Here is a 25382-nt window from a genome sequence, read left to right as displayed (position 1 = left end):
CTCGAGTCCTCATATTTAAAATCAACAGTAGTAGAAGAGAAGTATAATGTATTATAATGTGATCTGACAGCACATCAGTGGCCATGATTGACTTCTTAGAACATGAGGCAGAATTACAAGGCTTTACAGGGACTGCACAAAGACCATATCTTGTACACAGACTTCTGCATTTAGCTTTCTGGCTTTGTGTTTTTGTGCATGATCTCTGTGTGTCTGAATTCATATTGTGGCTTCCTAGTCACAATAGACAATATGCAGAGCATGGAAAATCAGAGCTCACAGAGAAAGTCCTGGAGACAATATAGAATCATAGAATCATTTAGATTGGAAACCCTTTTAAGATCTTCAAGTCCAGCTGTTAACCTGCACTGCAGGGTTGACCACTAAACATCCCTAAGTGCACAACTACATGTCTTTTAAATACCTCCAGGGATGATGCATCAACCACTTCCCTGGGCAGCCTGTTCCAGTGCTGGACAGTCCCTTCTGTGAATAAATTTTTCATAGTATCAGATCTAAACCACCCCCATGCTCATCCAGGTGACGTCGGAAAGGCAGGGACTTCCCAAACATCCGTGATGGCATCCTTTAGCAAATCAGTGTGTGCTTCAAAGTGCAAGCTGGTGTGGAAAATGATTCTTCTTTCCAAGTCTCTTGAAATTTGCTTTGTGTCTTGTAACCTCTCTGTTGTGCTGAAAGTGCAAGATTCGGGATTCTAACCCGCTCTCCCCTTAATTTTACCCTGAGGCTAAAAGAGGCTGTTCCTGCTCCTCAGCACCCTCAGCCTCAGTGGGGCAAGCAGAGGCAGACTGCATCCAGATCATGCCACTGTTTTCAAAGCAATGAAATTCTCACTAGGAAGTTTATATATGGGTGGGTTTGCACATGTTTGTCTTTGGACGCACACGCACATGCAGAGGTGGCCAATTTGACAGCTGGTGCTCCCATTTGTAGAACCTTCACTCCAGCCTCTGGTAAAGAAGTGCTTCTGGCACCAGGAGTGGACTGACTACCACAATTTAGAGGAAGGATGTTGCATGGTTAAACAATTCTACGAAGCAAGTAAAATTGTCATGTGTTTAAGAAACCTGATTTAATGTATGAAAATGAATTAGCCAGACATCATTTACATTGCTCAGGAAAATGAGATTAAAGGGATGCTGGAGTTTCATATATTCCCCAGAATAATGTATTGCTCTTGGTAAAATGATTGAGGCTGCAGCAGGGAGAGCCCTACACAGAAACAGTTCTACAGAATTAAAGTGTAGGTGTGTGAAGAACTGCAGACAGCATAGACTTGAAAAAGATTGACTGCAGGGTCTTAAACCAGGCATAGCCTTTCATATGATGAGATTATGCAGAGTTTGCAGAGACCGTACAAACCCTTTTAAACTCTTGTTGAACCTCAAGATATTAGACACTGAATAACTGATTATATGCAATTGCAGTACAGAAACACACTCTTTCTGTACTGCATTGGAATATAATTCAATATTTTAATAATAAGATGATAATTTTTTAATGATCATAATAAAAACATAACCATTATGTTTTCATCAGCATTGTAGAACAGGACTTCAGTTTCTCTGAAAAGTTAGGGCTTCATTTTTAATTTTCAAATAGTGAAGGTTGCTTCCTTGTTTTCTACTCTCCAAGTTTCTCAGTGAGATGAAAACAAGCCCTTTTTCTTCTTTGCTCTGAGTCTAGAGAGTTGTAAGCAGTTATGTTCTGGCAAAACTGCACTCAGTTCATAACTCACAAATTAATTTCAATTTAAAATCAGGTATTTTTTTAATCAGGATCCAGTTTCTAGATTAGGATAATGCAGTGGCATGTTTATTTTAAAATATATTTTAGACACAACAGTGGAATGCCAACTTTCTGACTGAGAGAGAATCTTTTTGTCTAAAGTCTTCAGTGACTTAGAAGGGGAAACCTGAGAACAGATACCAAGATGTGCTGTATCTGTGGAATTTTTTGCTTAATGATAAATAAAAGTACAAGCTCCTTTACTGAGTTGCCTGTAGAGATGCCATAAACACAGTCATGAAACAAGATATGAAAACTGTCCTGATGAAACCAAAGTCCTGCTATAAATAATATCTGACTGCTTATGTACTTCAGAAGACTTATATTTCTGTGGGAACTGAACTAGAAAGTCCAACCTTGCTTTTAATTATTATTTTTCAAATGGTAACTTTTTACATAAAATGGACACTCAAGCCACCAATCATTACTTGCTTTTATTAATAATAATTATAATAATAGTTTATACTATTAGTAACAATAATATTGATATATTGGCTCTCATCTTTTTGAAAGAAGGATTGTTGCTTAATGTAGCTGAAGTCCTTATGTTTCTGATGCAAAGTGGAGAGGCTTAATTTCTTCAAGTGAAAGAAGTGCCCTCATTATGAGTTTGTTTCTTTGATCAGGAGACACCACCTGGTAATTACAGCCTTCCTGCCCTGTGCCAGGTAAGGCGCCACGGGATGGCACTTGGGATGTATTCTTTGAAAACAGCTTCCTGAAATCACTCTGGCTCTTGTTGAGAAACTGCCTGCAAACCTCACAATTTGTGTATTCTCCTGAAAATTCTAGTTTCCAATTTCTGGTTTCCTATATGAAGGGGACTTTCCCTCAGGAATTTATAGTTTAACATGGATTTTGTTCTGGAGCATCTTTTTTGTATCTTATTTTTGTCCACTCTGATTACATTGAGTTATCAGTGATTTGTGTGCAAGAATTTGGACACTATGAGTAAAGGCATATTTCTTGTTTTCCTTGTCTCCTAAGACTTACGCTTGCATAGAAACACTTGATTTTCTTTTAGTGGAACTGGGTTCGTGGCTGTGTTGGTCTTCCAGGCCCTCACAGAAACTCAGTTTCCAGATAAAATGGTAGCCCTTTATTCTTGTTTGCAGTTATTAGCATTGTATATTGCTGATAGATGCAAATGGGAGTTTACACAATGATTTGTGTAATGACACAAAAATGTCATTAAACTTAGCAGAAAGTGAAAACATGAACAGTAAAGAATAGCAAAATTTAATGCAGCATCTTTTAAACAATGGTAGTAGTACCTTTCAATTTATTTATTTTATTGTTTTCATAGCTGCTAATGCATTTTTTAACTCGTCAATCCATGAGAGGTATAATCTCCTCACAAAGAGTTTGCTGCCACTATCTGAAAAGCCCAACACACAAGTCAAGCAGCCTGCTATTAACAGAAACCACAAAGTGCAGCAGTGTAAGGTACCATTATCTCTGCATGTGCACAGGAATTAACAGCTCTAGCCAATATAGATAATCCACCCACTCATTTAAAGGAGGTTGAAAAGCTAAAAAAGGGGTAATAGACATACCTGAGCCCAGCTGTAATACAGTCAGTACTCTCAAGATGAGTCCTCCCCCAGGAAACAACGTGCATTCAAAACACAGATTTAGCTAATGTGGAATGAGACCCTGGGGTTGCCAAGGCATCTCATGGCTTTCATCTGTGCTGGCAGACCTAACAAAAAGATATTTAAGTTGCTGCCATGTGTGATCCTATGAAGACTGGTATTTTCTCAGGATCGAGAGAAGTTGTCACATTGCTGTTGTTCGTACAGATTCCTTAGATTAACTAGTGGTGCTTTCCTTTGGTGTATACGTGCATTGCTACTCCAGTAAAGCAGCTAAGCAGTCAAACCTAAGCAGATTTATTTAAGAAGCCCCCAGAGGACTCCTGCATGTCCTGCTGCAGAGTGAAGTCTGTCAGTACAGCAGTGAGGAGGAAGTGTGGGAAAATCCACCACTCTGGACTGCCAGCCTCCTTCACTGTTCCACTAGATTTTATATACATATCTGTAGGCTCATTTAAACAAGAATATCAAATACTTGTCTTTACAAGCTTGATCTGCTCAGATGTCTGCATAGAATAGGATTTTCTTCTTTTCCTTGGAGACTTGACCTCAAGTTAAACTGCGCTCAATCTTCATCAGCACTGCTAGAGTAAGCCTACCCCCCTAGTGCAGAGCTGCAATCCTAAACCAGGTGTTTTGGTAGATTAGAGCAGGTTTTTGGAGGTACCAATTAAATAAATGGAGGTTAATAAAGTAAAGAGGGGTTCCAGTAATTAGCTTAGACTAGATACCTAGCTGTAAATAGCTCAGGTTTAATGAGCTGTATCTTCACTAAACTGTATTCTCATAAAATACAAATGCACAAGTTTAGCTGTGCTTTCTATCCCGTATATCACATAAATTATGATTGTTTCTTTCCTGGGTAAAAATTGGTGGACTGATTCATTCAGCAACAGGTTTCAGGGTTTTTTTTTATAGTAGTTTAGTGATTTGTGGTAGTCATTGGCAGATTGTTGGTTGGGGTGTAATAATGATATTTATAATGAGTTGCAGAGTGACATGCAAGAAATGTCTGAAGAAAACTTATCTTGCAACTTGAGAAACATCATTATGATAGAGATTGTAAATTTAAGAGGTGAAGTACACCAGTCTTTTGCATGTATATAAGAGCATGTCATATAAAACTGAAGTGAAAACACACTGGTTTGAAATCTTGTTTTTAGATCATTGAACAGCTTTCTAGCAGAAAAAGCTTTTTATTCTGCAAAAGCTGATTATTCAAGAAACGAGTTTCAGCATAAACCCGTGGTTTCCCTTCTATTGTAGCTCTCAAATTTCTATTTTTCCTTCAAATTCCGATTTTCTAAAAGGGCTTTCTGCATCATGAAGGTGAACTATAAAGCAATAATTTAGTTGCATAATTGATTGAATTGCAAATAACTGCAGACAAAAATGGTCCAGAGCACTGTGAAAGTGCTGAACACTCCAGTACAGTTTACTGTATGAAAGACGAGAACTGACATTATGAACACAATGTGTCAATCTATTAAAAGCAGTTTGGTGGGTAGGGTTTGTGAGGGAGTGGGCAGAGTTAACATTTCCTGTGAGAACTGGATGCAGTTGGTTCATCCATGAACAGTGCTGTTACAGCTGCTACTGTTTATGTAGTTCCGAATGAATGGAAGAGAGAACACTGATTTTAGTCTCTCCAGCAGTGTCTGGTCTTGTCACAGTATGAGAAGCTAAGGCAAATAGGAATAGTTTCCTCTCTGAGAATTGCTCCAAGTCATCCTCCTAGACCTGCTGAGATGTGCCCACCACTCTAGTCCCAGACTGAATTCTTCATAGCCTCCTTCTGGGGGGTTTTGCATGATTATACTCCATTTCAAAATAGCTGTCACTTTTAAACCCACCTAATACCATCTTATTTCATAGATTTGGCTGAAGCACCAAATAAGTCATGATTCAAAACTTTCAGCAGTCAGCAGGGAGAGAACATTTCCATGAGGCAGCAAATGCTTTATAGGTGGAACAGGTTGCTTTGGGCGGTGCCTGTCTCTCTCCAGGGACTGTGGTGGAAATCAGGACAAATTGGGTCCTAATCAGGCAGCACAGATCCAGAAAATGAACTGACACATTCCTGGGGATTAGTTTTTAAAACAACTGTGAGATATTCTCAGATTTTGTCATCAAGGGCTGACAAAACTATCCCCCTTTCCACCTTATTAAATGCTGGGCAGGCACCCTAAAAACAAATTTGCAAAAGGATTTTGCTTTTCTTCTCTTCAGCATCTAAAGGGACTTGTGGCTGAGTCTATAGCACCCACTGTATTTAACTGACCCTTTAAGTGTTTCCCAGCTTTAAGGATCCAAGACTCAGAACAGAAGGTGCTCCTGAAGAGAAGTTTTTCAAAACTTGTTTCCAGCAGCCTTTAAGAAGAACGTGGATAATGCTCAAGACCAAGCAGTCGGGGAATGCAAGCAAAGCTGAACACAACTGCCAGGCTACAGGTTTTTTCATTCCCACACCGCACTTTCATCTGCACTGTGCCTGCAAGAGATGGCAGTGCTGGGAATGGAAAATATAGGCATGTTTTATTAGTTGCTCAAAGATACATAGCGATTTTGACAGTTCCTTTTTAGATAACGTGAAAGTAAGCAGGAATGATGAATATAATCCAGCAAGGGTTGGTTTACTAGTGTTCCTTTTTTATCAGAACACTTAGTGTGCTTCCTTTTTATCTTCCCTGCAGAGTGATCATACCTATAGTTTTCTAGAAAGGTGTTTGGTTTTTATTTCTCTGCCTACACAGGAATTATATCTTTTTTTCTAATGTCTTTGTAGGATTTTGATGATTTATCAGAAACAGATGTAAGCAATGAGGATCAGCACCATGATGTCAAGCCTGAACTTGGGGAGGATGAGCTTAAATCCAGGTTATTTCAGCTTGCTGCTAAAATGAGTGACAAGGAAACATCATCTGGTGAAGAACAAGAGTTAGAACCTGGAATAGATCTGGAAAACCAGAAAGAGAGTTTGTCCTCAGAGGAAAACAGCAAAAGTATTCAGGAAGAGTTAAAGAAGGTAAGTGGTAGTTGTAAACGAGTTGGGATAGTATTGTAAGAGTTAGAAAACAAAAAGAGAAAATTCTGGCTAGAAAACTGAACACAGTGTCTTAAAAAAACATGAGGTCCTTTATACTGGTCTGAATCTGAACCCTTTGCACAGATAGAAGTTTGAGGTGTGTTTTCCTTTCTGTGAGGAGCTGACAGCCTACAGCATCAGTTGCATGCAGGGAATTTAGCTTGTGCAACGAAATTGTTAACTGGGTAATATTAATGGAATTATGTCAGTTTGTACTGACTGAGAATCGACTTACACTTTCTGATTTAAAATCACATCCAGTTTTTCTTCTTTTGTCCTTGCTAACCAGAGAGTTCGGTTTTTTCCATCCTTTTAGTTGCTCCTCTCTTTGTAGTATCATCTAGTTCATACTGATGGCATAGATTCTTCTTTTCCATCTCTATCAAAATATTTAGTGTTTCTTTAAAACTTTCCAACCCTGTTACCCTGTCAGCTAATAGGCTTCTGAGAGTAATAACATTTGCTGATGAAACTGAAATTCGATGTCAGTTCTGATAGAGCCTGAGATCCTCCTTTGTGCCATTTCACCCTTACAATGAGATACCAGATTTCAGCATCACTCACAGGATTTACCACCTCCTCTCTTCCCTTTCTACTTCCGAATTTCTCTTCAGATCTTGTGGTGTGCTTGAATTTGGTGCTATAGGAGCCCAGTGCTGCCCCTTGCCAGTCAAGCACTCTTATTCCTTAGATCCACTTAGGCTTATTCTACTCTGTTGCATATCTTGACTGGGGTATTGTGTGCACAACAGCTCCGCTTTGACAAGGGACACTGTCTAAAGGAAATCTATTTTTCGTAATTTGAAAGGTGTTTTATTCAAATTATATAAAGAATTAATACACTGAGAGGTGAAAACAGGATCAAGTCATCCAGGCAGATGATAGAGATGCTGTCCAGGTATGCAGGAATGGTGTCACAAAAGCCAGTGCCCATCTGGACTTGAATCTGTCAAGAGACACAAAGGGTAAAGGGACCTTTGACAGGTCCATCAGCAGCAGCACCAAAAGGCAGATGAGGGAAAGCTGGGCTCACTGCTGCAGTGATCTGGTGACACAGAACATGGAAAAGGCTGTTACACAACATTGTTTTCACCTCAGTTTACAAGTAAGATTTTCTTTCAAGAATCCCAGGCCCCTGAGACCTATGGGAAAGCCTGGAGCAGTGAAGACTTTTCCTTGATAGAGGAGGATCAGGTTAGCAGATATTTCAAAAAATGGGATGTGCACATGTTCATGGTATTTGATGGGGGGATGCACTTCCAAGGCCTGAGGGAACCGGCCCACGTTATTGTGAGGTTCATCTTTGAAAGATCATGGCAATATGACACATTCAGAGCTATGAATATTGTTTATTTTGGCTTTAAAAAGGCTTTTAGCAGTCAAATGCAAAGGGAAATGCAAGGTCCTGCACCTGGGAAGTGATTATCTCATGCAACTCTATTAAGTATTGATGAGGCCATTTCTGGAGTGCTGTGTCCTCTTCTGGGCTCCCATGGACACACAGAAATGTGTCCTGTGAAGGGCTACAGAGATAATTTAAAAATGGCATCCTCTGTCATAGGAGGAGAGGCTGAGAGAACTGGAAGTGTTTATCCAAGAAAAGAAGAGAAGGCTTGGGAGATTCTCTCCAATGTGTTTAAATACCTGATGGGGGAAAGTGGGGAGTGTTTGTTGTGTGGAATAAAGTGGAAATGAGACTCTTTCTACTGACAGGGATGGAAGCAGTGAGCACAAGCTGAAATACAAAAAATCCCATCCAAATGAAAAGCTTTTTCACTGTGATGGTGTTTAAATACTGGAATAGGTTTCCCAGAAAGATTGTAGAGTCTGTGTCCTTGGATATAATCAAAATCTGACTGGACTTGGCCCTGGGCATGTGCTTTGAGCAGAAGAGTTGGCCCAGGTGATTCCCTTACATTCCAAATGTAAGGAGCATGTGATTCTCTGATTCCGAGTTATTTAGCCATGGACTACACTGGAGTGTAAATACCTTTTTTATCATGTGTGTAAATACCTCCATGACATACACACAACCTTTCCAAAGAAATCATATAAAGGCTTTATTGTCAGAGCTTGTTAGCAGCATGTAATTTGTTTTTATTTGGTTTGCAAAGACAAAACAGCAGTGTCACATCATTCAACAGCATATATAGACTAGCTGGGGTTATAACATGATGCAAATGAAATCCAGAATTAAAGGCTTTTAAAAGGACATTCTGAAATGCTCCCATATAGAGAACTGAGCATAGAAAATGGTGAATGTATGTTTTTGGTGTACTTACTCAACTGCATGCATCTACAAAGTAATATTGGTTGTTTTTTCTTTCCTGATTTTGCTATTTCTTTAAAACTTGTATGTCAGTTATTTAAAATGAAGCAGAGATTATTATATTTTTCCTCAATAAAATTTTCTAAAGTTTTAAAGGAGAAGGGCTTACCATGTTCAGCTATAAAGGAATACTTGGAGTTCCTAAACGTTTATTTGATTTGGATAAAAAAGTTCTCATCATTAATGGTCATAGTATATACTCTTTTTGTCTATAATAAAGAAACCAGGATACTCCAATACTCTTCACGGTCTGGAATTCATCAGAATTGGCAGGGGAACCTTCTCCAGGTGTAGAGAAACAAGCACACTGCTTTCATTCTTATTCTTGACAGTTTTCCTTAAAGGTACTTTAAAAATCTTCTGATAAGTGCCATCTCTCTGGAAAGTTTCTGGCCAACTTCTTGCAAGGAAATACTGAAGATGACAGTGTGTAATACCAATTGGGGCTGTGGCAGTCTAAAATACAGACATACCAAAAATCATAGAAGATGCAGTAACTTTAGGATGAGTAGATGTCGTGTGAAAGACAAGCATAGAAAACCTATTTTCAGGCAACCAGTAATTTTAGATGCCTTCAAAGCCAGAAGTCCCAATATGCTGTCACTTTAAAAAGCCTGATTGTTGGAGAATGCACTTGTAGGGATTTACAGATCTTTCAGACTATCACTTGGCATTATTGATCAGAGACAGCTTCCGGACCTGGGCATCAGGTTTCAAATTAAATATACAGAAGCATTAGTTCTGCACCATTAAAATGAGAGCTGGAATGCCCAGATTATGCTTTTTATTCCTGAACATAATAAATACTGTACTTCTGCCATCTTGCTTATATTTTAGCCATGCTGCTTGTCTTTGCTAGTCTGTAATCTTCTGTTCTCATAAGCTTATCCTGGAATGCTTCAGCAACTTTAAATCAATGAGAAGTTTTAGTTATCGTACACCTGACCATAGGACAAGACTTAAAAACATATATTGTTTTTAATCACTGGAAATTAAGTACCAGTGCTTATCTGACCTTCACCTTTCTGCATCTTTAAAAACCTGGACTTCTGTTTTAATGGAAACTGGGCATCTCATCACATTGAGCTAATGCTTTTAAAAGGTTATTTAGTATATTATGATCTGAAGCAGTGGTAAAAAATATCTTTAATGGAGAGTTAGCTGAAGTTGTTTGGCATTTATGGATTCTCAGTTCTCACTTCAAACTGAGCTTTTGAGTTGTATTTCTGCCTTTGAGATGCAAATTTGAATATGACGACCTTTGAGTTAATTATTTAGTTCATCTGTGATACCTGTGGATTAAAGTTGGTATTAAGTAACACAAGTTAATTTTGGGGCTTAGAATTAAATCTCCTTAGATTTTCAGCACCCTCATTTTCATTATCCCTCAGTCTGTGATTGCATAAAATGGTCTTGTGGAGATTCACAGCTCTCATTTTAAAACAAACACAATCCTGTAGCAGACTTTTTAATGGAAAATATTTTGTGTTTATTAAGCTACAGAAATAGTTCATGGTCTTTCTGGGGCATACAGAGCCCTGAAAAGTCCATTTGTCTTAGTTGTGCAGTGAAAGGCCATGGTTTTCAGCAAAAGCCATGCTTAGGGTAGAGTTGGCCTTCAGCCCCTCTAAACTTTAGGTGTGAACAAACCAAAATTCAAATTGTGCAACTGTTTCTTAGTGAAACATCTAGTACTAGCACAATGATTTGCACAATTATTTCTGTCTTTTTCTTTTCTTTTTTTTTTTTTTTAATTGGTTGGTTAGTTTTTGCTTTACTCCCCCAAACCATAAATTAATGCCTAAAGATAAAAGCAAAATGTAAATTCCCTTTGAAGTATCTTAATGGTACTGATCCTGAGAATGGCAAGCTTTATAAATGGAATGTATTTAGTTCGTGCTCTGCTCTATCCATTCTTCTTCTCTTTTAATGCTTTCATGAAGATAAATTGACTGGATCTTTATTTCATGATACATGCCAGAATTACAATCTAGAAGGCGATTTTGGCAGGCTGCATTTTGAATGCAGTCTATCCCTGTGACCACTTTATCAGAAATTATAAGAGATTATGTTAAAAAACAGGTTAGCCTCTGCCATTTTTTTCAAATTGCACGCATAGCATAAAAACTGAAATAGTTGTTAAAACTTTACTTGTGAGTTTTTTTCCTCTCCTGCTTAGTACTACAACTTGCTTAAGATATACAAATTAGTGAGTTAAACTTCAATGTAACATGGTGTTTCTCTTCTCTTTCCATTAGCTTGATGCAATGTGCTGTGTGTGTAAGGAATTTCCTTAATTCCCTTTATGTATTTACTTCTGCTCAGATAATCTTAAAACCAATGCTCAGTAATTTTGTTTAAATTCTGCTGTTGTCTGTTAACATTACTACATGACACAGTAGCTTTTCTCTGAATGACAACCTCTGAGTTTGTTAAGTAGCACAGCAGGATGCTGCTTCCTAAGTGAAACCTCCTGAGTCTCTTGACAGCATGAATAACAGCGTAATTTATCTTTTCATTAAATATTTATGTTTCCATTCTCTGGAAACATTTCATTCTTCTTAAGTTTTAAAAAGCTTTATTTTGGGGAAAGTATGCACTATGAATAACATTTTCATGTTGGTTTTTGCCAGAGGCCTATTTCCTTTGTTTCACAGAATCACAGAATCTCTAGGTTGGAAGAGACCTTCAAGATCATCGAGTCCAACCCATGCCCTAACACCTCAACTAGATCATGGCACCAAGTGCCGCATCCAATGTTTTTTTAAGCACATCCAGGGATGGTGACTCCACCACCTCCCCAGGCAGACTATTCCAGTACTTCATCGTTCTTTCTGTGAAAAACTTTTTCCTAATATCCAACCTATATTTCCCGTGACGCAGCCTGAGACTGTGTCCTCTCGTTCTGTCAGGTGCTGCCTGGAGAAAGAGACCAACCCCCAGCTGTCTACAAACACCCTTCAGGAAGTTGTAGAGAGTGATAAAGTCACCTCTGAGTCTCCTTTTCTCCAGGCTAAACAACCCCAGCTCCTTCAGTCGTTCTTCATATGGCTTGTGTTCCAAGCCCCGCACCAGTCTTGTTGCCTCCTCTGGATGCACTCAAGCATCTCAACGTCCTTCCTGAACTGAGGGGCCCAGAACTGGACACAGCACTCAAGGTGTGGCGTCACCAGTCCCAAGTACAGGGGAAGAATGACCTCCCTGCTCCTGCTGGCCACACCATTCCTGATCCAGGCCAGGATGCCATTGGCCCTCTTGGCCACCTGGGCACACTGCTGGCTCATGTGCAGCTGCTGTCACCAGCACCCCCAGGTCCCTTTCTGTCCAGACACTGTCCAGCCACACCGTCCCCAACCTATAACGCTGCAGTGGGTTTCTCTGGCCAAAGTGTAGTACTCAGCACTTGGACTTATTAAACTTCATCTTGTTAGACTCTGCCCATCCATCCAAGCATTCCAGATCTCTCTGCAGAGTCATCATATCTTCCAACAGATCGACACATGCTCCCAGCTTAGTGTCATCCGCAAATTTACTAATCAAAGATTCAATACCCTCATCCATGTCATCAATAAAAATAGTTTCAAAAGAGTACATCTTAGTTTTTCCCCAAGTAAGTTAGCACTGCTCAACTACTAGTTGTAGTAATGAGATTGACACTTGTCAGAAAATCTGCCTGGCCTCTCTTTTTAGCAAGAATAGCCAGTAGCTGTGCATGTGGGTGCACATTACTGCAGAAGAGAGAGACAGCTCCTTGGTGTGTATGCTGGTGGCTGCACTCGGGGCCGGCCTTGGAGGGGTTGGCCAGGGCTCAGTAAGGGACATCAGGCAAGCATGGGGCTCAATGGACTCGGTCGCTGGAGGGACATCTGCTCACAGCTGGAGAACAACACTGGACATGCACATGCGAGTGAATCCCTCCAGTGTACCACAGACCTTTTGAAGCATCTTGGCGGAGAGGTCTGGGATGCTGAAAGAGCAGTGCTGTAATACCGAGACTGAGCCTATGTCTCCTGGTGGCTGGGCTTCTTTAGGCATTTGTGCTGGTGCAGGCACTGTCCTCACAAATGATGTCAGTAGCTTTTGTGATCCTTATCTTGCAACTGCCTGAATTCCTGGGTATTTTGGCTGGTGTGTTGGATCAGGCAGGGGTTTATAGGAAACTGCCATCCAGCTTCATATGTCTAAAAGCTTTAGAAGCCTCTGAGTAAAAGTTCCTAAAGGAGTACCACATGGATTGCTTTGACCAGAAAACTCAACAGCGTAAGTACAGTAGCTTTACTACATTGCTGCTATTATGGTGGTAATGCTGAACAGTGTAGTACAATGATACCTTCCTGGGTTAATAGCCTGGAAGGTATTTGTGTGTCTGTTGTTTCACATTTTTGTGTGCAAGATGCTCAGACTAATTCTTGTGTTTTCATGGATCATTGCTTTTAAGATTGTGTTAATTATCTGGGCAGTCTCCCAAAGTCCAGGATTAAAAACTGAATGTGGGCAGTATTGTAAAAAGTGATCTTTAAGGTTTATGAGCTGCACATAATCTGTGAATAAGATTTTGAATTACAACAGAGAAAAAAAGATTTTGGTTAGGGAAGGTGAAAAGAGGTATGAGACAATAATCTTCACGTTGGGCTAATGGATCCAAAGTTGTAAGTTCTCAATTTAACAAAGCAGTCAAGTATATGTTCAGCTTTAAACTGAGGTTTAAGTGGCTTGCTGGACAAAATTCCCATTCAAGGTGTTTCTCATATGTGTTTTCTATTATCAGTCTTTAGTAAGAAATACCAAGCTGATCCTGAGTTTGTCAAAATCTGTCTTGTGTTTCAAGCATCAAGACCATAAGCATTTATTTTTTAATGTTTTCAAAGTGAGCAGTGATGTTTGTGTACCTCTAATTCTGACACTTTCTGGGCTCAATACAGTTGCGTAAATATGGATGTAGCTGGACCATCTGAGATATCTTAGAGTGTCCCACAGGGCCTTAAGCTGCTAGTCCAGAAGAAACGTGAATCTCCCACATCACTGTCATATCTGACAGCATTGTTTCAAAATTCTCACATATTTTAAGCTGTTTCAAATTGCACTTTGTCTACCTGTGTTTAAACAACTGAATCAAAGCCCTGTTGGATCTACTGGTGAAGAGCAGAAGAGGTGACACTTCAGCTGCCTTTGCATGGGGAATGCAGCGTCTTCGTAAACAGCTTTTTTCTCATAGTCTCAGTGCATGCACAGCCAATCCAGCTCTGTCCAGTGTGCATGCAAGGGGAATCTCCTTCAGTTCTCTCCTTGCCAAAGATTTTTTTACTTAGGGAGAAAATGTCCAAGCCATTCTACAGATACAGTTACAGGACATCAGTGAACATTAGTGTAAACTGCTGAAACAAAATGGTGGGAAAATAGACTAGTTTTTACTACTATTTTGTCTTTTTTTGTAAGCTGCCCTGAGACCTGACAGTGACAACTGAGCTCTTTCAGATCTAGCTGGAAGAATTTCAAGGAAATGCTGCTCCTCAGCTGGGAGATACTTCTGTCACAGCACAGCCATCAGGGTTTTGCCGTTGTTTTGTCATTACTTCAAGGCAAAGCCAGTCAGTTCAGTTTAAACAGGCCTAAGGAAATTAGGGAGATTACTGTAAGCCTACTCGCTGGTCACTGGAGACTTGTACTATGAAGGGTTTTACTTGTTTGTTTTGGGACCGTGAGGCCAGGAGAGGGACAGCAGCAAACAATAGGAAGTGATTTGGCACACATCTTATTTAACTTAGCCCAGGTGTTTCCCACATGGGCAACTGACTGTGGCATTAGTGAGGTACACTCTTTGGTAACTACTGTCACAATTGCTGCCATGTACACTCCAAAAGTGGAGATAGCTGGCTTTTCTTCTTCTTTCCATTTCTAGTGACACTTTTAGTTGATAGTGGAAATAGTACTTTCTCTCTGTTTCATTTTATAAATAATTGTGTGTGACTTGCAATATTTGCCTCAATGAGGTCTGTTAGTCTAAATCTCACAAATAAAATTAAATTAGGCATTGCTTTATTTAAAATATTTTAGTAATAAATGTAAATTCTAAATTTTATGCTGTTTTAATCTTGGTAGTTCCTTTATCCTTGCTGTTTATCCTAAACTTCCCTGTAAGTCTGAACCTAGGTTGTTAACATCTGTAGCTGTTAATATAACTTTTCTGCCTTTTTATTTAACTGCTTTTCCACTATCTAGGAAAAACAAAAGGCTTTTGATCTTCATTTAAAGCTGCAGGTTTTATCCACTGTATTGCAGCAGGTGAGAAAGCTTTGTTTTGTTTGTTTTCTTACATCTCTTATGTAGTAAGAGATGCCATAACGTGATATTGAGGGTTTCCACATTTTCAAATCAACATTCTCAAACTCAATTTGTTTTCCTGGAAATATCAGGCCTGAAAAATCATACCACAATCACTAATTATTGCAGAAAATTATTTTATAATCACAGTTAATATGTGACACAGACTGGCTCCCTTGTTTGGCCTTGTGATGAAAATTTGGTTTCATCAGTAAAGAAGAACAGAAGACAAAGATAAGGTGTATGAACTTTCTATTCTTATGTACTCACCTATATTAAGAAATTCATAAGGAAGTTTCCTGACCATAGTGGTCTTCAAAAATCTTTCTAAGCTCTCAATTTAAAAAACAATCAAAACCCTTAATTCATTGCAGAGTTTGTGCACTAAGTAGATATTTTCTCACTTTGCTGCTAGTGACTGTTGCTTACCATTCTTCTCGGTGGAAAGAGGTTTCATATTCTGTGCTATTTGAATCTCATCTTATGAGGATCACATATTAAAAAATATTTTCATTATATTCCCTGAGCAAATATATTTTAAAATACTGCTATTTTTAGTATGTCATACATCATTCTCTCAGTCATAAAATAAGGATCCCTTTTTGTGTTAGAAGTTGATGCTTAATTTAGCAAGACACTTCTCTCAATTTTTTCTTTTTTCCTTGCTCTTAATTTTATCCTATGAGTTTTAATTATATTCTAATCAAGTTGATTTTATTTAGTAAAAATATCAATGGTGACATTAAGGAAAAAGTGTTTTTCCAGTTGTGTAATGTCATCAGTCTGTGTCTTTTGTAGATCAGAATCTTGTGTGGATTTTAAGATGTAAATATTTTAATTTCCAACTTAGCCTATAATATGTCACCTCTTGGAAAATCACTTCCTTTCTCATGATTATAGGCAACTTGACTCTAGAAATAAGGCATTAGAAGTTAATGGGCATAACATCTGTAACTATATTAGCACAGTGGATTGAAATGTAATATTCAGAATTACCTAGCACAGTCAAAAAGAGGCTTTATTTCTCTGTGTTATACTTTGGAGACTATCAGTAGAATAATAGCTCTCAGCCTGTAAGATAATTTTGCTTTCTTTTTTTAAAGGAATGCCTATAAATGAAGATATTGATGTTAAAGGTCAGGGCAGGAAGTTTTAAACTTGAAAAGAAGAGTAATTCCTTGATATCACAGTTTATCATGGTATACTTGTCTGCCATCAAACAGCCAGGCAAAGTTTAGCCTTTTTTTTCCCCACAGTTTTTGTCATTAGGAGTGGTTAGGGCTCACTTTTGGCCCAAAGATCTTTTGAAGGTCAGGGTTGACAACTGCCACAGATAGCTGGGTGTTGATGGCTCTTTTCTCCCCACACTGTGACTTGTACCGTAGATTCTGGTGGCCTGTGAAGAACTTTCATTGGGCTTTTCAGGACCTTTTCAAAACTCTACTATGTACTTCCATAGGGTGAGGAGATGAGGGAGACAGGTTTGGGGTTTGCTTTTGTTTTCACCCAGCTTGGATTCAGTCAGGTTACTCTGAAAGGATGAGTTAATCAGTGGCAAAGCAAAACTCATCTCTTCCCCGGCTCCCCTTTTCTCCCTACATAAAAAGAGGGAGATTGACTGTGACTCAGTGCATGATATAATGCTTTGACATGGGAGCTAAAAATGATTGCACCACAAGTCATCAAGGATGTGGTCAATACTGCCAGGACTGCTAGTGAAAGGCATTCTTGCTCTACTTCTTGATGTCACTGTTCTCTCTTGAATTGCATATCACTCCCTCCCATGCTCTTTCAAAGAGTTTAATGATGACATTGTAGTGGCAGAGAAAAAGAAAACTAATGGCTGAGTACAAGGGGTAGAAAAAAATAGTGCTAGTGATAGAGTACTTAACTATTTTAAGAGCATCAAAAATAAAAGCCATAATGTTCATGCAAAGGAAAGGTATTAAAATGTCACAGGCTGCTGAGATACATACAAACATTTAAAGCTCAACTGCTCTTAGCAGTTTGGGTACTTAATATTGTTTCAGTTTTATCATCCTGTTTTCCTTCTGTTAGTTGTGCAAGAATGCAAATAATGGTCTATAAAGCACCTTCCAGTGTAGCATGCTTGAGTTAAACAACACAAGAAATACTGTCAGCATCAACAGGGAAAGAGAGATAGCAAAAGGAAAGGGAAGCAGTTAACAGTCATCAAGACCACTTTATCTTTAGACCACTGAAACGTAATCTTCTCAAAACAGGAATACTTTCCATCTGATAAACAGAAATGACAGTAAAGAAGTTTTACAAGATATTTGTTATATTCTGTGCAAATGTCCGTATGTATGTATGCTTGCATACACACACATTTTTAGCATTTCATTGATTTGAAGATTCAATCACAAAGAACTCAGAGAAATTGAGCATGTTCTTTTGAGTGTGTCCTTAACATGTTGGTCACCATGGATGTTAATTATCATTAAAAGGACAAATGCATGTTTTCTTCATTCCATCAGATGCTTAGTCTCAAATTTGGTAAAAAGAAGATTATAACTAGTAGACACATCTTGGTCTGCTGCATGGATTTGATTTGGGAGTGATGGTGTTAATTCAGAAGTAGGGTAGCACAGCTGAAATCCAAATGCATCCCAGAGTTGGGAGAAGAATGGTTGCACTTAGCTGTCCTATGCTGGATGTTTGTACCAGAGATTGCTTTCTACATCTACCACATCCATCTTAGTTCTCTGACTTGCTTGACAAGGCAGAGCCTGCATCATGGCATGACAGCTGTCTCTGTGAGTCACTTAGAGGTGTAAACAATGCCCTTTCCTACAAGGGCAAAATAAATTAGACAACCAAGAGGTGTTTGGAGCAATTTGAAGTCCACCTACCAGCATGATCTTGATGTGTGTGTGTGTCTGTGAATTTCAGGTAATTTTTATATGATTCTGTAAATCCTGAGTTTGACATGGGTGATCAGGGAAGGGAGGGAGAGGTTTGTGAAGTACTGAAACTCTGCAATACTTTTGTTGTTGTTGTTGTTGTTTTTGTTTTTGTTTTTGTTTTGTTGGGGTTTTTGTTTTTTTTTTTTTTTCCCATTAAACAAGTTAAATAATTATATCTAGAATACCTCACTATATTTGCAGACTGACCATTTTGGAACATGACCTGTTTTAATAGCTTTTGACAGTTGCTCAAAAGGAGGGTAAAACATACGTAAAATCATTAACTGAGTATTCAGTTTTTTACACATCCCATTTCTGCACCTATGGAGGATTAGAGTGGACATTAGGAAGCAGTTCTTCACTGTGAGGTTGCTCAAACATTGGTTTCCCATAGAGGTGGTCAGTGCCCACCCCTGTTAGTGTATAAGAGGCATTTGGACAATGCCCTTAACTACATGCTTTAACTTTTGGTAAGCCCTGAACTAGTCAGGTAGCCGGACTAGGTGATCATTCATCATCTTCCAAATAAAAAGATATTCTATTCTATTCTATTCTATTCTATTCTATTCTATTCTATTCTATTCTATTCTATTCTATTCTATTCTTTCCTGTTGAAATTATTTCCCCCTATCCATTACCTATTGAAAAGCTAGAGTATTTTTCACTCAAAATCTTGATTTCACAAAGATCTCTCTCCCAGACAACTTTACCTGGAAAACAGAAAAAATATTCTGTCGTAATTGGTCTCTGAAAAATGCCAATATGGATTCCCATATTGTGGTATAAAAATAACTTTTTCTTATGGAATTTAATATTTTTAAAGTCATCATTAACTAAAAAGGATAATAAAAAATTTAAGAAATAATGAACACCAAAGTGAGGCTACAATTCTTAAAATGAAGCACATACATCAGTGAATATGATGAAGAATATGTAGTGTCTGGCTTTCATCCTTTTTTGTTCACTACTCACAGAATATAAGAACTAGATGCTTGTGGAAGTAAGTAATAAAAGAAAGTAGCATTGATTTTCTTTCTTCTCCACTTTCCTATAAAATTATTGATCTGTTTTTAACCTAATTGGCACTTGTGAAAATAAATGGAAAAAAACAGTAGGCTATTCATGGGGTTCAAGTATTTGTTCTCAGTAAGAGAGTCCCAGGTCTGCTTGTTTGGGGCTGTGTTGAGTGTCCTAACAAGCTAAAGATCGAGTGCTGAAGCATAATGTATTAGCTTTGTTCTTCTTCTCTTTAATCTCTCATTCTAATTATTTCTTGTAATTCAGATGAGTAATAGTGGTAAAGATGCCTTAACATATCGATACACAACAATTGAGTATGTACTGCTAAAAATGTAACTTTTCAATAATAGTCTTATCTAACATAAGAATGGATAGCTGATTAAAGGAAAAAGATAATGAAAGTAGGTTGCCAGTTTATGCCATTAGAAACTCTGGAAATCAAAAGAACATTATTTCTCTTGTGTCCTGCCTAGAGACGTTTTTAATCATAGTACCATACCTCCTGTACCATAGAATTTACTGTATAGAATCCAAAGACTGTCCATTTCCTCAGTACTGATCCGCAGCTACTTTGTGAGAAAATTTACAGACAGGTGAAACCCTAATTCACATTTGCAGGTTTGAGGAATTAATTAAATTTTGGGTTAAATTTTTCCACACTTTCTTTTAGGCAAAGCAACTCTAAAGTTATTGCACATATATTCAGTGACAGTATTTCTATTGGTTTCAACAAGCTTTGGCTCAATCTCCAAGCTATATAGTTTGGATGTTGAGCTTAGTGCATGAAGGTACATCAGGTGTAATTTTATTCCTTCATCAGAGGAGTTGTCCTGAAGCTTAAAGCTATGTGAGAATCATAAGAATCAGGACAGTAAGGCACACTGATTAAAAGCTTTTCAGTTGTTTTTAAAAAATCAATAAAACTCTGTGCTTTTCCTTGGTATCTGATAAAATTTATTCCATATTTAAAAAATAGGTACATTGAAATGAAACAAAAATAAAAGGATTCTACTGTTTTCACACTTACAGCTCAGTCCTCCTTTATTTGGGGTGATCATTTAATTCATAGGAAGCATTTTAGTAAAATGCTATCCTTACAGGGTTGAACGCTTTCCCATGCCTGCGTCTGCAATGAAACGGCTCCTGTGGATACAGACATAGATGATTGCACATCTCTTTGCCAGTATCCAAAAAGGAAAATTGTGCTTTGAAACATGTCTAAAACACTTGTGCAAAACCAGCTTTATGTAGGTCACTTAGAGTTTAAAGCTGGATATTTGTGTGCTCCTTTGGGATAGGATTTGGACCATCCCTCCAGTAGAACTGTGTTGTAGAAGAATTGCATGTGTATGTTATTTTGCATGTGTAGCACTGTGGGTATGTGAGAAAGGGAGGGAGGAAAAGGTAAATAAATTCCTATTACATTACATGGTTCTTTTGTCTGTTTGCAGCAGAGAGCCATGGATATGGTTTTAGCGTGGCTAAAGCTGTGGCTAGTAGATTTGTATCTTACCCCTCTATGCTAATTTAATGCTGTTGTTTTCTCTGTCCTTGTAACAAAATAGAAGTACTCTGCTGTCTCTCTCTGCAACATATCTACAGAAGTCCTGAAAGTCATCAATGCCACTGAAGAACTGATAGCAGAATCCACTGATTCCTGCGATTTCCCAGATGACATTCAGGACAAAGGAAGAGGAACCCTCCCGTTGGGCACAGATCCTGTCAGACTCGATGAGCAGCTCACGACACTGGAAGAAAACGTAAGAAGATGAATCAGTATGTGAAAGACTCACATGTGTGAGTGAGTGCACCTGTTTGTGTGCACCAGCTCGAAAGGGAAAATGCACAGGCAGCATCAGTGGATGTTCAAAATTAATCTGGGGCTTTTACACAGATACACAAAGAGGGAAAAAAATTGTGTTTCAACAGTGCTTAACTGTGTCAATGGATTTTTTTTTTATATGTACTTTAAAATATTGAGGAGAGGGGGAGTCGGATGCTTTGGGGTTTCATAACTAAATTTAGAAATTCTATCTCAAAACCTCACTTATGTCCTCCACACCTCTAGGGCAGTGTGGCTATGCCACGCCTGGCTGAAACTACACATCTCCCAGTCTCAGCACAACCTCATCACTCCAAGGACAGGTGGGAAAAGCATGTCCCCAGTCACACAGAGAAGTGGAGAAGCTCTTCCTTCCCCCCTACATCGCCAGCACACAATGCTGAGCACCCAGGGAGCTGGAGCTGTCTCCTGCACTGTTAGAAAGAGCAGGCTGGAGAATCTGAATTAAATAAACATTTGTTTGGCCTTGTCCAAATCATCCATCCTTTTTCATTAATAGCTGTCATCTCAGGGGAAAGTACAATGCTAAATCATAGAAGGAGGTCACTGCTCATTGGAAATTTTTGTGAATCCACTTAATGGAGTTGGTACACTTTTAACTTTGGATTTTCTCTTCTTCCCACATTTAAGTGATTACTTTTCAGTGCTGTTTCCCTTCATTAGAGCTCTTAAAGATCTCATAGGAATCTGCACTGTCCCATTAGATCATCCTGGTCAATTCAAGAAAACAAATCCTGGTTTTCTTTAGCCTGAGAAAATTTTCAGACAGAATCTCTCTTAGAGGATAAAATCAGTTTCCTCCACAGAAATGCATTTCCTCAGCAGCCCCTGGCTAAGAACTGAGTGGAAGATATTCTATGGCACTAAAAGCCAGTCCTGGCACTGGACTCTCTCTCATGAAATAGTAAAGTATCCTAAAGGTCCAAACAACACAGAATTCATCTGGTAGCAGAGTGAATATGGAAAAAATATCCAAGTCCAGGCTGGACCACATCTTTAGAAGAACTAAGAAATTCTGCAGGACAGAGAGCAATTTGGGGAAATCTGCTCCCCCTTTTCTTTCTGTGGAGAACTGTGTTGTAAACTAAGGCACATGGTTTTTTTTCCCTAGTTGCACTTCAATAGTTGCTTCCAGCAACGTGGACCTTTGGCATCTGTGGTGCTGCGGCCTCTAATCATTCATTTGGGCCAAGCATTTCTCACTGAGCAGACACTGAGAACAGAGGCAGAGTATTTCTTGCTTTGGCTTTACCTTTGTTGCGGCATCTCTGGTTTTAGCTTCTCCCAGTTCCCTGCAGAATTTACAAGGTATCCAGCTCAGCCTTGCTGTGTCACCACAGTGTATCTTTCTCTGTCCCACACAGGACATGAAGTAGATGGCAAAAATGTCACAGTTTGAAGATTTCACCATTACACTCCATGGTAAAGAGCCTTTAGAAATCCAGGAAACCATTATTTTTCCTATTGCAGCTGTGGCCATATCTACATGAACCACATCCTCTTTGCAGCAACTTCTGCAAGAGGATCTGGGTGTTTATAAACACTCTGTTCATTTTTGTTGTCTCTTGCCTTTTGAGGACTGTGCATGCAATAGTGTGGAGAATGTAGGGCCATCTCTACCAGCAAAAGGTTGGGGTTGTGTGGAAGTTGTACATACTTAAATGATGGTAAAATAAGTCTCTACAATCTAAATGTGAATGTATGAATATGAGCTTCATTTAGGGGAGACCTGCAAAGACACCGCTGCTGTTCAGAAGTATAACAATTGTCGAGATAAAGAGAACATTCTTTAGAAAAATATTTTCTTTAGCTCCAACTTGAAAATGTTCATTAATATTTCACAAATGTAGGGGCTGATTGAGTTACAGAAACACTGATGACCTTTCTTTCCCACATTTTTCTATCAGTCCCATTTTCTTTAGATTTTTCCCTCTCTGGAAAAGGACACCTTACGGTGCAGAGATTTTTGCCACAGCACTTAAATGCATCTTTTCTTCAACTTTCTGAAGATGCTGCTGTTCAAAATGTTCTACTTCTTCTTTCTCTAAGCTTTTAGATGTGACAGTGAAATCTAAAAAAATCACCTTTTAATCTGAACTGGCTATAGTATTTCATACTTAAAAGATGTATCATTTAAATGAATAGTTAGAATAATTAGACCCCCACAAAACCAGGAGTATTTATATTTAAATCATCATGTTAACTTTATGACCCACCTGTGTCCTCAGGTAGTTCAGCAAAGATGTTACATCAGATCACTTATTTCTTTTTGGTGTGTTTTTCAAAGATTTCATTTCTGCAGTTAGAAAGTGTTCTTACAAGATGCAGTTTGTACAGATATAATAATTTTGTTTCTTAGCAAAGTCACATGCATGAAAAAAACCTATCTGCAACTGATACAAAGAAAAAAGTAAATTATTTTAAGCAATTAAGAAAAAATAATGAAAAATAGAAAAATAATAAAAAGTAACAAATAACAAAAAATAACAAATTTCAGTCTGGTCATTCTCCACCATTTTGATCCATAAAGTCACAGTATTGCCATAAATTATTTGAATACCTCTCATGTCAAAGGACTGAATGATCCAGTAATTATAGGCAGATATAATGATGGAGTGGAAGACATATTAAATGAAGGTATTGGCTCAAGGATCTGCTTCAGATCCTGTTTGCTTGCCCCTTGAACCCTGAAGTCAGCCACAGCCATGTTTAATTCATGCTGGGTATGTAACATGGTCTTTGCTGCTATTGCAATGGGGAAAATCAGAATATATATTTAATTACCACTGTGTTGTTACCAGCCTAATGGAAACAAGCCTCTTGCCTAGAGTAAATGGGCAGAAAGTGCAGTATTTTCATGTGGTTCTGCACAATTTTAAGCACAGATGTCAAAAGCTAATGCTTGAAAATTGCCCTTTTCTATAAACCAGTGACCTCCATGTACCTTAGGGGTTTTGTGAAACAAAAGAAACAATAAAACACAGTGTATCACTAATTACTGCTCTGATGAATGGGCAATAAAACCTTTAGCTGTAGTTACAGATATCAAAGGTGCACCAAAATAGTAAGAGTAGTTCATTTTCAGGGAAGAACTCTGAATTATAAAGTCAGTAATTCTCTGATTATTATAATTATATGGCCCAAATAATCCTATTGATCCTCCACAGATTCACTCAAAGGCCCACAAGGTGAGAAGGTTTTGCCTGCTGTATATTTGGGTGAGAGCAGGATGGGATTGAAAATAGTTGTTCATATAAGCTCATTATTCCATAGGAAGTTAGTAACTATTTGCTGCTGAACAGTTATTCATGCAGGTTTTGCATCAAGCCAGAAGGCATCAAGTGGGTTTAAAGCTTTATATATATCTGTTGACTTCCCTTTGTAGACTTAGGGTGTTATGTGATTGAATATCAATAACAAAAAAAGCAAACTTTTCAACTTTTTTCTTTGCTGATCAATCTGGAACAAATCTGGTTTGGATTACCATTGTAGCACCTATGAAATCTGCAGTGCAGCCACCTCATTCATCCCTTCTCTTTGTGGATGTGTGCCTTTCAGATTATCTCCTCATGACTTTCCTCGGCCAGGTAAATCTCCTTGTGGTGGGCTAGCAAGCAGGGAAGCTTGCAGGTATGATGGAAAATGCAGTCTGCTCAAACCCGCATGCCCACAAACCAGGAATCACTGACACCTGTCCCCGCCTTGGCCCTGCAGGTGTACCTGACAGCCAGCACGGTGTATGGGCTGGAGGGGCAGCTGACCAACCTGGAGGATGCTGCGCGCAAGATCAGCAGTGTTACTGAGGAATCTGAGCTGGCCGATCTGGAGGATCAGGTGGCCACAGCAGCTGCCCAGGTTCATCATGCAGAGCTTCAGGTGAGGACAGCAGCTCCTCCCCATCTGCAGGTTTCACACTGCCTTGCCTAACACTGACCTCATTGTACACACTCTGAATATTCTTTTGTGCTGCCTGATGATGTCTGATAATCCAAGGATGCTGACTGCATCACACAAGCTGAGCAGAGCATAACTGAGCTGTATAACTCAGCCCAGCCTGATGTACTGTATCTCTTTGTATCTTCCTTCAGCTTGGTTTTGAACGTGGCATTGCAGCAGCCTCTTACTGCAGTACTAATGCTGGACTGCTCCTTGCTGCCAGGCAGCTCCCGTGGTGTGCTCTGGGTCATGTGCGTGGCCCCAGTCAGACAGCAAATAGAGTCTGAGGCAGTTTATCTAATCAGAAACTTGTCAAGCACTTTCCAAAAGATGCCACCGTTGGCAGCTTTCTACCAGCAAAGGCCAACATCAGCCAGAGGCTGAACCAAGGACAGAGCCTAGGGCTTGCATGCCTGCTGTAGGATTTAGATGCTAAGCAGCACACATCCCAGCCAAAGGCAAGAACTCTTGTGTACTCTGATCTAGCACCACCCTAGCAGGCTCCAGAAAGTCCAGG

General features: G+C 38.9%; 1 protein-coding gene across 8 annotated transcripts in view; it reads left to right on the top strand.

Annotated features, from left to right (window-relative positions):
• Nucleotides 1-25382, top strand: part of MYRIP (myosin VIIA and Rab interacting protein) — a 211513-nt gene that overhangs the window by 180942 nt on the left and 5189 nt on the right. For 4 of the 8 annotated variants that reach the window (XM_058422467.1, XM_058422470.1, XM_058422452.1 and 1 more), the window contains 5 exons: nucleotides 2436-2477; nucleotides 6190-6429; nucleotides 15038-15100; nucleotides 20652-20846; nucleotides 24644-24805. In XM_058422467.1, coding sequence (XP_058278450.1) covers nucleotides 2436-2477; nucleotides 6190-6429; nucleotides 15038-15100; nucleotides 20652-20846; nucleotides 24644-24805 — 702 coding nt within the window. The remainder of the gene's footprint in view (nucleotides 1-2435; nucleotides 2478-6189; nucleotides 6430-15037; nucleotides 15101-20651; nucleotides 20847-24643; nucleotides 24806-25382) is intronic. The other 4 variants (XM_040077677.2, XM_040077651.2, XM_058422475.1 and 1 more) reach the window with 2 other exon arrangements.

This window comes from Hirundo rustica, chromosome 1 (genome assembly GCF_015227805.2).
Source record: "Hirundo rustica isolate bHirRus1 chromosome 1, bHirRus1.pri.v3, whole genome shotgun sequence".
NCBI lineage: Eukaryota > Metazoa > Chordata > Aves > Passeriformes > Hirundinidae > Hirundo > Hirundo rustica.
Note: the sequence above shows the minus strand (reverse complement) of the source record. Positions and strands in the feature narration are given on the sequence as shown.